At 37.6% G+C, this 15,089-nt stretch overlaps 2 protein-coding genes across 2 annotated transcripts in view; one reads left to right on the plus strand and one right to left on the minus strand.

Moving 5' to 3' along the window:
- The window catches only part of pea15 (proliferation and apoptosis adaptor protein 15), a 69,062-nt gene extending 56,508 nt beyond the window's left edge, over positions 1–12,554 (minus strand). Inside the window, exon 1 of the mRNA XM_084403332.1 lies at positions 12,216–12,554. The gene's annotated coding sequence lies outside the window, so the exon portion shown is untranslated. The remainder of the gene's footprint in view (positions 1–12,215) is intronic.
- LOC311288503 (uncharacterized protein) lies at positions 1,476–5,146 on the plus strand. The gene is made up of 3 exons (XM_084405918.1): positions 1,476–1,594; positions 3,734–3,856; positions 4,025–5,146. Exon 3 carries the CDS (start codon positions 4,098–4,100, stop codon positions 4,803–4,805), a length of 708 nt encoding a protein of 235 aa, XP_084262044.1. The 5' UTR covers positions 1,476–1,594; positions 3,734–3,856; positions 4,025–4,097; the 3' UTR covers positions 4,806–5,146.
- Positions 12,555–15,089: the final 2,535 nt, after the last annotated feature.

The raw sequence follows: 15,089 nt of genomic DNA on the forward strand, positions 1-15,089 counted from the left end.
TAAATATAGCAGCCAGCGCCTGAACCAGAGATTAAGCTATCATCCATGAACCGAAACTCAGCGTAAAAGGTAGCCTACTCGCCTCACACACCTAAAAAAACAAAACAAAAAAAAAACAAGAGAAATAGGCTATATCTATTATCTACAGAAATCTCTACTTTTAAACAGAACCATTAAAAACAAAAATATAGCTATATTTAATCTGTATGAAAAGTGCATTTCTCCCGATCACTGCTGCGAAGATCGCGAGTCAGTATATTGTCAACTTCATCTTTACAGAAAACACTTGTTTATTAATAAACAATTAAAATGTCTCATTGTAATATTTTACATATTATGAATCATTACTTTTGCTGGGTCTAGGTGGCGTTTACATGAACGCGTCACTGAATCAGCACAGAAAACATAATTTTTCGGGTCCTAGAACCTGAAGAACGTTAGGTCCTGTGTAGAACGTTCACCGAATTCTGAGAGAAATATGTTTCTGGAATAAAATATTAAGTGGCCTTTTTGTTACTTGTAATGAAGCTTGCTTATTAGTGAAATTATTAATAACATGGAATGGTAATTATTGACTTTAGCCTGGATTGATGGCTCGCAATATCGCGATATATATCGTTGGGGGAAAAATATCGCAATGTAATTTTTTTTCCAATATCGTGCAGCATAAAGCACCGTTTCCATATTCATAAGAACAAAAAAAAAAATCACTTCCAGGGGAACTGGCATACATATCTGTAATAAAAATGGATGTTGCTGCAATATGGGAAGAAACTTTCTCTTTTTTCCTCCATCATAAATGAGTTGCGGCTCAGAGCGTGCAGACGAAACCCAATAAAAGCTTTCAGGATATCTTACCTGAAAATGCCTGGTGTTTGGGAACGCAATCATGTGAGACGGTTCTGGGAGGGAGTTAAACCAAATCATTTTGATGACAGACTTTGGTTCGGGCATTTCAGAATGACCAAACCAACATTTGAGATGCTGTGTGATGCGATAGGTCTCCAGTTATGCAATCACATCCACCGTTGAGGTAAAGTCACGCGTGTTTGCGCATCGAGGGATTTATTTGGTAAAGGTGTTTCCATCATAGTTTATGCGCATGTCTTCTTTAGATAAAAAATGATTTGCCTCAAATGAGCTCCAAAGTTTTTCATGCACATTTTTCGAATGCATGCACATCTTGGTCTTTCCACCCAGTGATTCTTAATGCAATGTTAAAAAATAATAAAAAAAAGCATAAAAATAGATGTAAAACACATACCAGGTAAAAGCCCTGTTCAAATGGGTTTAGTTTTCAGGACGTCTTAGGAGATGAAACAGTTACCGGTTTGACAATAAACCATGATAAAAACTTAAAAAAAAAAAAACTAAAAAACAACAACAAAAAAAACGTTTTGTGTGTATCCCTTTAAATGCAAATTAGATGGTGCTCCCATCCTGTTTCTAGAAGAGGGCAGAGCTTCAAGAGCTCTATGGCAACAAAACAGGACAATCTCATACATTGAAAATGTCAGAAACTGTCGAACAGTTCGAACCGGAGTCGGACAATGATGCCTACGGAGCCAGAAAATGCTGCATGGTGATAGAACAGGTATAGTTTAGTTTAATTATGGTTATAATTATGTCATCTTCCTTTTATCCACTATTAGTATAAGCCTGTTGTAGTGGACCCTGTCCGAATGATGGCCAAAACTTTACTGATGAGCTTTATAAAGTTTATTGTACATCACACAAAAGATGAAGCGTCCATTTTTACTCCAGAAAATCACCGTAGGAGCTGAATAAAACAGTACAAGCAGTGTATGGCAAGCCGTTTTAACATTTAATCCTTAAAACCTACTAGTATCTATTTTCATGCTACTAGTACTTATTTTTTAGATACTAGTATCTAATCCATTAAGTACTATTGCTTATACTTTAGGTGCTAGTGCCTATTCTTTAGATACTATACCTTTTTAAAAGATACTAGTAGTTATTCATTAGATACAAGTTATTATTTTTTTTAGAGACTGGTACTCATTCATTAGATACTAGTACCTATTAAATAGACACTAGTACTTATTAATTAGATTCTAGTGCCTATTAAATTGGTACTAGTCCTTATTTATTAGATACTAGTACTTATTCATTAGCAGGGCCTGAAATTAACACCCGACCACGCGCCAAATGCGGGTGAATTTTGCAATTGGCGGGTAAAACTGTCAATCTACCTGCCACATTGGCGGGTAGCCAATGAGAATTGAGTGATTCATTAGTTGTTTTTTTGCGTCTGTTTTTTTTTTTTTTTTTTTAAGTCCGCCATTTCGTTTGTAATTTCGTTTCGTTCGTTTCGTTTCGTTTGTTTCATTACTGATGTAACGAGGCAGTCAAGGCACTGACGTCCATGAAAGCAGCGCAGTTTGAGAAGATGCGACTCCTGTTTCGGAACGTTCGCGCGATCGGAAAGAAGATGAGGCCCTTCTACGTTTGGATGTGCGAGTAACGTTAAGTATTAAACTGTTGGTGAGATGGGATGAGAATAGATAAAGCAAATCTGACGTTGGTTATGGTACAATGACAGTTACACAGATGTGTGTGCAAATCTATGTTGGGAGTTGGGAACCAGTGAGAAAATGTCCGGTACCCGGTAACTTTATCAGTAATATTAATATTAATTTAGTTCTGCTTAACGGTTCCTGAAGGCTGTAATTAACAGTTGCCAGGAACTGTCTACTGAATAAATCAGCCATCAACACAGTAGCCTATGTTATTTGTTTACATATGAGCTGGGGTAACTTAGGTCTATATCTGTTGAGTTAGCACGGTGTGTGTGTGTGTGTATGTGCGTCCCACATTAGCAGCAGTCAGTATATATGACTATGTCTGTGACACAGCAAATCAATGAATAAAAAGATTTTTTTAAATTATAGTCTAAGACTTGTTATTACTTAAAATGATTTCGTTAATAACTTGACAGCACTTAAATGTATTCTTACAAGTTAAAGAAAAATGTTTGTGTGATTTCTATTTTTCACCTTTATGAGGCAAAAAAAAACAAAAAAAAAAACTGGCTGGTAAAAAGTTACTGTGGCAGGTGGATTTTTAAATCCACCCGCCACAGTGGCTGGTGGTCAAAAAAGTTAACTTCAGGCCCTGTTCATTAGTATCTAGTACCTATTAAATAGATACTAGTTCTTATTCATTAGATACTAGTTCGTATTCATTAGATACTAGTACTTATTTCGATAGTGAGTAACTATTCTTTTGATACTAGTAACACATTTTAAATTGTTGCCATTGACTTCTATGGGGATCTGTCATTCAGATATCAACTATTCAGTTCTGAGTTTCCCGATAACGTTGTCTCATAGCGCGCTACTGTCACAGTGTCTGGTTTGTGTTCCCTGGGTAACCACTAGAGGTCCTCTTCCCCCACGGTGTCATTCACTCATAACTACATTTCCCATCATCCTGTTCTGTCACTCATTGATCATTGCACACAGCTGTTTCCCGTCACCTTGTTAGTATCTGTGTGTATATATACCCTGTCTGTTCAGTCATTGTCATGGAGTCCTTGTTTATGTCACACCACTTCTTGAAGTCTGTTTTTGCCTGTTTCTTGTTTGTTTCTTGTTTTCGGATTGACTTGTGTGGATTTTGACCCTTTGCCTAGAATGGATTGTGAGTACGGATTACCCTAATAAATACTGCTTTTGGATCTACCTGTTGGTGTGTGTGTGTATCGTGACAGAAGGACTCCATCATGATGCATGGATCCAGCGGTACAGGGTTTCGTATCTCTTCCCCAACTATCGAGAAGGAGAGGAAGGAACGGCTCTGCAATATAGCAACCCTACGTCAGCAGGGCCAGATGGTGGGTTGCCTATATCAGACATTTTTTACTCTCTCAAGAGGCATTGGATTTAATGATGCAGCTTTGAAAGACTTTTTTAATCACTGCCTTGATGATCCCTTGCCAGCTTGGGAGATGAGGGGACTGGAAATATTGGACTTTGACAGGTTTGTTCCTTCATTTCCGCAGCAGGAGGGATGTATCAGTTGGACTTAGATTTCCAGAAAGAGTGGCCGACTCGACGCCGGTGTCACCAGACCAGATGGCTTCCACACCAGAGCTTCCTACCGCCATTCCACTGCCTCACCCCTCCAAACGGAGGAAGAGGAGGAGGAGGGGTTCCTCCATCCCTGAAGGCCAAGGACCCACTGCCAGTCCAGAGACTGTTCACGTCACGTCTGCCGATCCAGAGACTGCTCACGTCACGTCTGCCGATCCAGAGACTGTTCACGTCACGTCTGCCTATCCAGAGACTGTTCACGTCACGTCTGCTGAGCCAGTATCTCCGGACAAGATGGCCGCCGCCGAGCCGGTGTCTGTTCCTGAGCCGGTGTCTGTTCCTATTCCTGAGCCGGTGTCGGTTCCTGTGCCATGGCCACCCAAGGAGTCGTCTCCACCATGGCCGTCCGAAGGATCGTCTCTGCCCTGGCTGCCCGATGGGTCGTCTGCTTCGCCGTGGCCGCTCGAAGGGTCGTCTCCGCCATGGCCGCCGGAGGGAAAGTCTCCGCCCTGGCCGCCCGATGGACTGTCGTCTCCGCCCTGGTCGCCCGATGGACTGTCTGCTTCTCCCTGGCCGCCCGATGGACTGTCTGTTTCGCCCTGGCCGCCGGCTAAGCCATCACCCCCTGTTCCTGTTCCCATTCATGGACCTGGCCCCCCATCCCTCCCCCTGATCCTCCACCTGATCCTCCACCATTCCTCCTCCCTCCTGGACTCTTGTTTTGTAGTTGTGTCTTGGAGCATCTGGTAGCCGCTCCGTAGAGGGGGGGGTTATGTCACAGTGTCTGGTTTGTGTTCCCTGGGTAACCACTAGAGGTCCTCTTCCCCCACGGTGTCATTCACTCATAACTACATTTCCCATCATCCTGTTCTGTCACTCATTGATCATTGCACACAGCTGTTTCCCGTCACCTTGTTAGTATCTGTGTGTATATATACCCTGTCTGTATATAGTCCTTGTTTATGTCACACCACTTCTTGAAGTCTGTTTTTGCCTGTTTCTTGTTTTCGGATTGACTTGTGTGGATTTTGACCCTTTGCCTGGAATGGATTGTGAGTACGGATTACCCTAATAAATACTGCTTTTGGATCTACCCGTTGGTGTGTGTGTATCATGACAGCTACGAAGACTCTTAAGGTATAACTAAAGGTAACTAAAGGTATACCATTGCTAGGCGTGTTCCCCGAATCATACCTTAGGAAGCTGCTTAAGATATACCTTCTTACGTACGACGTTACCGGGTGCTGTCCGTGGCGATGGTGCTGAATTTGTTGATATAGATGGCTCGAGAATCAATTTTTCTCGCGTGCAGGGGCTGTTTATGTGAGAAAGCGGTGTTCTTTATAAAAGAAGCACTTTAGAAATAGTTGAAATTGCATTTATTAGGATTCATGGGATATTATAAAAAAATAATCCAAACTATAATAGCCTGTAATAGCCTAGCCTACATATTTTAAAATTGTATCATATATTGCTGCCATGATGACCATTTCAAATGTTTACGTGCTTTCTTCTCTTTCCCATTTTTGTTGGCTGAGGTGGAGCTGCGATGAAATATTGTTCTTGTAAATACTTTCCAGCATTTCAGTAATAAAAGTGTACATCTTACGTACGGTACTCGGCAGTGATCAAAAAGGATTTAAACAGTAAATTTTGAAGCTCTTCTTGTAAACTCAGAGATTTGGATTCAGACGGCAATTAAATTACCACACGACCTGTTAGTCAAAAAACAGTAGGTACTAATTTGGCCAGGGATTTTTACGCAGGTTGGGTGAGAAAAAACACTGATATTATGGATTCGGACGGCACTAAAATCACAGACTTACCCCTGTAAATGTTTAAAATACCGGACGAGCCCGTGAGAAAAAATTAGCGTCCGAATAGGACTTAACTGACAGTAGCCTATGCTTTCACTGGCCTTTAAAAGCGCTCTTTTATTAAATTAATAATATAATATATATAATAATATAATTAAGATTCTAACAACAATCAGTGTAATGACAATTTTATTCTTTGCATGAAAACACTTGAATTAGCCTAACTGAACACTGTCTGGGTGTATTAAACCTTCAGAATTATATTCATATAGACCTGCAACAGTGATAAGGTAAAGCTAAGAGTGGTCCAGACCAACCTTCCGAACGTATGACTTGTAGAAGGTATACTTAACTAAGAACGTTTCGGGAAACACGTATTAACGATAAGGTAGCCTACAGCTTAAGGTGTAACTTAAGAACGACATAGCGTTAAGAAGGTTTCGGGAAACCCAGCCCTGACTAGTATGTATTCCAATTGTGTCTACTAGTACGTATTTATTACATACTAGTAGTTATTCATTAAGTACTAGTACTTATTTTTTAAATACTAGTACTTGTTCAATAGATATAGAATAGTACTTATTCATTCGATACTAGTTCCTATTAAATAGATACTAGTACTTATTAATTAGCTACTAGTACTTATTCAATAGATACCTATTTATTAGATACTAGTATTTATTCCAAATGTTACTAGTAAGATTTTTTTATTTTACTAGTAGGATTTTTAATTGAACTCTACAGTGGTCGTTCTGAGTAGTCATAACATAAGACGAGTAAAAAAAACTGTTGAGTTTAAGATAAGAAATGTTACTAGTTACAATTAAAAAAAATATACTAGTGTCTAATAAATAAGTACTAGTACCTAACGAATAACTACTAGTAACTATTAAATAGGTACTAGTATATCGAATGAAAAGTAATTGTATACAATAAATAAGTACTAGCATCTAATGAATACTTATGAGTAATATTTAAAAATATACTAGTCAATACTGGAATAATTACTAGTCGTAAATTATTAGATGATATCAAAACAGAATAGCTACTAGTATCTATTAATTCGCAGATATCTTCAACCTCATAAGGAACTAGAAAGAAAATATTAAGAGATATCTTCTTTTAACAGACCATTACATAAACATGAGTATACTCTCAACCATCCAATCAGAGTTCATATGGTAAGCAGGCTAAACTAAGGCTATAGAAGATTGATTTTTTGTAAGTAACTGGCTTTGTTGGTTTATCTAGCTAATTGGTTAGCATGAACACAAGGAAATATACATGTTTAATGACATTTATTGTTTTGAATGTACAGTAGGCTATAATAAAGACCCACCAACCAAACAACCACAATACCCAAAGATTGGAACTTTTGGAGAGCATTCATAATTCCTTAATCAAAAATTCGGAATATTAATCTGTGTTTGAGAATGAGAGTCATGTCAAAATAAGAGTATATAGGCCTATGCACTATTTTACATATGCCTATTCATTAGACTATTATTATATTGTTATTATAAAACTGGCATTCTGTAATTCATCTCTCTTTGATATGTTGTTGGTTCATTAATATTCAACATATTATTTGCATACGGATTATTTAAATAGTACTAGTATCTATTAAGGTAAGGATATCTTTGATCTAAAATGTTACTAGTAACTAAAAAATAAGCACTGTAGTTCTATTTTTTTCTTAACAAGTTAGGTATAATTAAATACTAGTCACTATTGGAATAAGAACTAGTATTTGATAAATAAGAACTAGCATCTAACAAATAAGTATTAGTATCTTTAAAAAGGTACTAGTACCTAAAGAATAAGCACTAGTATCTAACGAATAGACACTAGTACCTAAAAAATAAGCACTAGTATACTATTCGACTAGCACTAGTATATCTATTCCATTCAGTACTAGTACTAGAATCTAATAATAAGGACTAGTAACTAATGAATAAGTACTAGTATCTAATAAATAAGTACTAGTACCAATTTAATAGGCACTAGAATCTAATTAATACGTACTAGTGTCTATGAGTACCAGTCAAAAAAAAAAAAAAAAAGAACTAGTATGAATAACTACTAGTATCTTTTAAAAAGGAATAGTATCTAAAGAACATGAACTAGCACCTAAAGAATAAGCAATAGTACTTAATGGAATAGATACTAATATCTAAAAAAATAACTAGTACTAGTAGCATGAAAATAGATACTAGTAGGTTTTAAGGATTAAATGTTAAAACGGCTTGCCATAAGAAATGCGCATTAAAGTATTATCCATAAACTCTCTCTCTCCCTTGCATTACCATCAACACACACAGCGAATTACACAAAAACACCTGTTACAACTAACAGTAAACAAAAATATTTAGGCTATGCCTTTTTAGGGGGTGCTTAATAAACGTGTTAACTTTATATCCGTAAAAACTGCTCCGGAGACTGTAAACTGGATCACGAACAGTTGGTACTGATCCATCCTCGAGTAGCAACTTCAACCATGGTGTCCTCAGTGACTCAGATGCTGGGAGTCTATGGAGACTCTTATGTTCGTTGGTACATCCAGCAACAGAACGTAATGTTTTTTGGCACAGACATCATATATACCCAACAGCGAGTAAACAGAAATGGCGACTGCAGTCACTGTGGCTCACTCGGGGCGGGATCTATGCAAATAGGGCAGATCGTCACCAGTCAGGGGCGGAGCTTCCCTACTCTTACGTAAGAGTAGGGGGAAATCTGAAACCACGCATTTGGAGAGTTTGTTAATTATTAATGGGGATTATTTAAAAAAAAGTATTGGGTGGATTTGTATAATTATAGGCTGGTTGTATACACACTGTAGACACACATCGGTGTTCAAACACCTTGTAAATTTAATTTTGCATAATAGGTCCCCTTTAAAGACTGACTGTAAACATTTGCCAGTGTTAAGCAAAGTTAGCAACAGTCTCACAGAGGTGCAGCATATAGCGCAGATTTCGTTTTGTGTGGAAACAGGGCGGAAGGCAGTGAAGTTTTACAACCTGCTGAGGGAAATTATAGGAATGAATCTTTAAACTAATTAACTGTATGCATTGTGTGCAGCCGTTACCAGGGCAACACTTACAGTCAGAGAGTGGATTTACCTGTCTGCTTTTTTGTTCAGACCAATGCGAAAATCTGAAGGAATTTGTTATGCACTGTTGTAAATTTTAACCTGTTGATGAAGAATAAACTAATGTTCATTCTAACAATCGAAACAATTAGGATAATAAGGTATCTAGAATTATTCATGGATCAAATCAAATATTTATAATCATTTATCATTTTGATATGAATGGCTGAGATGTGAGGTTTATTTTATAAAACTTTTTTTTTTCATAACTTTATTTGAACATGTAGTATGTTCATGTTAGTCAATATGTTATACCATAAATCACCCAACCAAAATAATGTATTCATTTAAAGTCCGGCTGTCGTAGTTAATATTGTTAATGTTGTCAAAAATTGCTTCGTGCTTCTAATTTTATTTGTTGTTTGTTTTATATAAAACAAAATTATGTTTGGGTGTGTGTAAAGGCCATACTCACCATGAACGATAACTATAACAATAACTATATTATTAACCCCTTACCCACTGAAGGCATTTTTAATGATTTCACGTTGATTTCAAGTGGCATATTAAAAGTAATGGCTTATAACACTACTAAAAAAAGTATCAGCAAGTACATACTCTTATTTAACAGAAAACCTTTCAAATTTTGAAGAAAATAGATGTCGATCATGTTTGGAGGTTCTTATGTTGCATTATTACAACACTGCTGAGAAAATCCCAGAAAATGTAATGCAATTTTTTCATTTATTTGTTTATGATTCATGCTTGACATGATGTCAACTGCATCTGGGCCAAATGTTGTGTTGATATCTCAAAGCAATCAAAAGTTATGGCATTTGGAACCATGGTAGCCTTTTTATCAAAAGTCCAAAAACCAATCCAAACAAGTGACCTGGTCAATCGGCAGATCATGATGACAAGAAATCGGTGGTCAGTATCGACTGCAAAAATGCTGGTTGGAGCATCCATTCCACTCAGTTTAAAACAAAAACAAAACATTGCTATAGATCAGATGTGCTGTGAACCTTTGACTATTTAAATCACTCGACAGAGGATAGATTCAGCTCGACCTTGTGAGTGAGACTGGACCGGATGTAAAATTGCACGGTCATTCTATCACTCAGGAGATTGAACAGCAGGACTAAGATTTACCAGAGAGAACAACCACAAACACACACACACACACACACACACACACACACTTTTACAGTAAACCTGAAACCCCAAATGGATCTTATGTAACAGTACTCAAGAGATACTTGCATGGCACTAGAACATTCCTCATCAAATGCTTTTGTTTGCAATCCAGTGTCATTCAGTATTATGACAAAATAACATTTCCAGAATTCCAACAAAAACTGACAGGAACAAAAGCAAGTGACAGCCTTTCTAAAACCTTGAATGTAAAAGCCTACAGAGAAAGTTGAATTTTGGTGAATTGAATTAACTTGGTCCTGACTCAGACGGGTATGTTTCAAATTCTGAAAAGTGTTCCAAAAGTTTATTTTCTTTATCAAAAATGCTGGAATAAATGGAAAACTTGTAAGAGGGAAATGAAATTCCTGTGGCTCAAACAATAGAATTTGATGAACATGAGTTTGATTCCCATCATGAACTGATCAAATGTACAACTTGAAAGCAAGTTCACAGCTTTGGATAAAACCATCTGCCAAATGTATGTACATGAAGAGCAAATGCCAGTTATTCCTGTCAAATATCCAAGAAAAGGCAGCAAACTTTTTCTCAAATGACCAGAGACAGCAGTGAAGATAATAAAACAGGTTGCTGCTGGACAAAAAAAAACAAACAAAAAAACATCTGCATAAGTTAACAAAATTTAGATCAATCAACTAGTGCCTAACTGCCTAATTCAACTAGATTTTACCAAGTAAGTGTAAGAGAAGAAAAAGTGGTTCTTAACATAAGTAGCAAAAGATATGGAAGACGTTTTGCTTCTCCCTTGATAAGTATCTTGCTATTCCAACTATGAAAGATTTTTTTTTTTTTTTATTATTATTTTGCATTCAGATTAGTTTTTTTTTCCCAAGGACAGACATGCGACTCATTTTTGGGTCACAAGTTATGGAATCTTATGGGTAACAATATTCCATTTGAAATGTAATATGCAAAATGACAATCCAATATGTAAAATGGAAATGTATTTCTGTATTTAAGAATTTAAATTCTTTTAAATTCTGTATTCATTTTCCATACCAAATGTGCAACTGAAGACTGCCAGGACCGGAAGAAACACTATAGTTGGGGTTTGGCTTGTTGTTGGTCTAAAGTTTCTGTTAAACAAGGTTTCCAGCATCTTTGGCCAGCAAACAATCCTAGCCTGAAAAGCTCTGCACACACACACACAAAGGACAATGAGGGAAGTGTATTTCTGCTGAGCTGCCTCCTTCCCTTACCACAGGCAAAACACAAATCAATATATGAGATAGGAGAGCAGAAACCATTCTCCAGGTGCAGGAAACGCACACACCTGTGTGACTGCCAGATAATGCATCTGGTCATGCACTTGCACACTTGGATCTGGTTTAATTTTGTTCAAGCGAGAAGAAAAAAATGGGCTGTGAAAGGAACAGGGAAGCACTAGACTCCAAGAGGAAGAGAGTTTTTGTCATGACTGAGGTTGCATTATGAGTTAGTCCAGACTGCTCCCACAGCAGTTTTACTGAGCTCCTTAAGCTAATAAAAACCAAAAGTGTTCAATGACTGCCAGATTTTGTTAGTGAAAATAATAAAGGTACGGTGGTTAAATGCAGACAATCTACAGGAATTTCAATTAATTCCCGAAATTGTAATCACTTATACATTATGCAACCCCATGGCTGAATAAAAAAAAAAAAAAAAAAAAAAAAAAAGAAATATGATTTCTCAACATGACACTCTGAACAACCAAGCGACGTGTAGTTAAAAATCAGGAATTGAGTCATTATTCTAAAACAATAGAAGGCTTTCGGATTCTGTTTCATCGACACAACTGTAATTAAATGATTAAAAGACGCACATTTCGCCGAGGAATCAGCCGGACCGGATCGAGCCCATGAAAGCGGTCTGGTTGCATGGCGGCGTATTAAATGTGACCAAATTAATTAACACACAGCACAAAATAACAGCATACTGTGGTAGGCTACCCTGGTACGCGTAGTCTACCATTTGAATGATGACCAAGGGATGTGCTTCAATATACTTCAAAGAATGCCATGCTAGAATGTTTTGGCAAATAGATGAGTGACTTACTCCGGGCGCTCGGGGATCCAGCGATGATGATGATGAACTCGGTGTGGTGATGGATGAGATCCGCTGTGCGCTTTGGCCACCCAAATACCAAGTCCAGTTTACCACAAACACAGTTCAGTCAAAACTTAAGCGAAAAGAATCAAAACTAGAGTGCGAATATGATGAAGTTAGTGTGGTTATAAACGAAGACGCCACGGAAACTTTAAGCGTCCTTTCACTCGATCGTGCTCGCGCGTTTCTTACCGTCTCGCCGGTTGAGAATGGAAACGCCTTTTTCTCCCAATAACCCCCTCCTCCTTCCCTCTCTCTCTCTCTTTACCAGTCACACTGTCTGAATCTGCAGTCTCAAACACACACATACACACATTTTTCGGGCCTGATGTCACTTTGCTATCCGGTCAGATAATCCCTCCTCCTTTTTATTCCACACAATCCCACATCGTCATGCTCGCTCTTTCTCTCGCTGCGATAAATCCGCTGACAAGAGCCACCTTGCCGATCTTTAAAATAAAAACAATTACAGTATAATAAGACAACAATATTGTTAAACTAATTTAAAGAGAATCCCAGTGATTTACATTTGGGAGGAGAATGGAATGTTCTGCGCCCTGCAGTACTGCATCTTCCCACAAGAGGAAGTACATCTATCTATCTATCTATCTATCTATCTATCTATCTATCTATCTATCTATCTATCTATCTATCTATCTATCTATCCGTAGCCTATATGTCTGTTTTATTATCGTTTCAGAGCCTCTGCTTGTTTGTTTATTGATTTTTTTTCACCAAATGCGATGCTATGACATGATTCAACTGTACAGCTCTCTCTCGAGACTATAAGTCTACCACAAAATACACATCCAAATATCGACTTTACATTCATAAAAATGTAATGCACTGCAAATCTAAAGAGAATAAAGCATTGAAGTTTAATAAAGAACATGATTGCATTTCTTTATTATTGTTTTTTTATTTTTATTTTTTATTATCCTATTTCAGTTGTTATAAGCTATTTTCTATTTTGTTATAATGCTTTGGCAATATACAGAATGTACTTTTATCAAGCCAATACAAATATATGAATTGAACTGAGAAAGAGACCTCAGCCAATTAATCACAGTGCAGTGCATCAGTCCTAATATTTGCATATTTCAGCAGGAGGCAGTTTTATGGAAATTTCATTCGCAGCCAACATATTAAAATGCAAATACCTGCTGTTGAGAATGAAGTTCATTGGTATCAGTGTAGTGTTAACACAAAGTTAGCTTTAATTTGCTTTTTGAAAGGGATTTGTAAGTGCAGAAGAATAGGATTTAGTCACTGTGCTGACAGTGGCATTCCGCCATGCTGCCATGACCCAGTTTGCTTTGACTTACATCACACACGTGCGGCTGCGTGGAGAGAAAAGCAAACCAGATTCTGCTCTGCATCTGATGCACAGAGGATATTTCTGTATGAGGTCTGATCCTCATATGCACAATAGTTGCTTTGTCATATGTTGACCACGTAATAATATTCATTATTTATCATAGCCTCAGGCATATATGCATGAGTGCATGCTCAGTTTGTCCTGAACATGCAAAAATTCAAGTGCATAGACAGAAAAACACGTTCATGCAAATGAGAGCAAGACCCTGACATCCATAAACCTGACATATCAAAGCAGCGTATTTGTACCCTGGGAAACGCTCTCATGGGGAAGTTCTTTCTCGCTGTCACAAGATCGACTCGTTCACGAAACCGAGAAGAAAGAGACTCATAGAAGAACTTCTAAAAACATCCTGAGGAAACACAGAGACAAAGAGAAAGCAGAGAGAGAGAGAGGGAGGGAAACTGGAGAAGAAAAACAAGTTTTTCGATCTTGTCAATTTGTTAGGCACTTTCCACAATTGGGTCCCATTAAGAGCAGGGGGGGGGGGGGGGGGGTACTATGAAAGTCAATGGGTGCCATCAACTGTCTGGTTACTGACATTCTTTAAAGTATCTTCTTTTGTGTTCAACATAAGAAAGAAACTCATACAGGTTTGGAACAAAATGAGGGTGAGTAAATGATAACAACATTTTTGGGTGACCTGTCCCTTTAAAGGCTCAAATCCCATGTTTTTATTAGATGTGCTTATTATGTAACATAAATCTAACCCATCATGAAAAGTAGGTCATTTAATTTCACATGGAAATCTACATTTCCCCTTATAATGAGAATGTTAGGCTGCCACATCTCCGCTGAGGTCTTGATCTTCTGGACAATTAAAATGGCATATTAACATTAACATTTTCAAAACTCAAAGTAATATCACAACAGATCATCAAAAGTGTTGCCTGACATCGTCATACTCAGATTCTAGATACTCATATTCTTCCCGACCTCAAATGTTGCAGACGGGGCTAAGTTCGGTTGGCTTCCAGGCTATCAAAAGTGTGCTTTAGTAAAAAACACACAATCACAAAGTAACCTTTTCACAACAAAATATGTTTCATCTATATAAACCTTTCATTCTCAGTAACATGTCTTTCATAAAGTTAATCAATGAATCATTTTGTACCCCTATAGATTTCTAGTGATACGGATTCTATAGACATAGTTTTCCGATATGGATAACCAAATGTAATGAATTCTTTTTACATTAAAAGCGATTTATCTTATATTATTACCACTCTATTCAAAGTGTGTGCGCGCGTGTGTGTGTGAGGGAGAGAGGGAGAGAGAGAGAGATAGAGAGAGAGAGAGATGCATCAGAAGAAGGGAGACAAATGGCATCAAACATTACAGTATGCCACATGTGATATTGTAAACAGATTACCATGGTAGAGACTTCCATATTACTGGATATCACTCTTATAACTACAGTATAGATTCAGTCATATGGTACAGTG

Source organism: Rutilus rutilus, assembly GCF_951802725.1.
Source record: "Rutilus rutilus genome assembly, chromosome: 3".
Taxonomy (NCBI): domain Eukaryota; kingdom Metazoa; phylum Chordata; class Actinopteri; order Cypriniformes; family Leuciscidae; genus Rutilus; species Rutilus rutilus.

Coding starts and splice junctions, on each gene's coding strand:
- LOC311288503 (XM_084405918.1), top strand. CDS start 4,098: ATGGCTTCCACACCAGAGCTTCCTACCGCCATTCCACTGCCTCACCCC.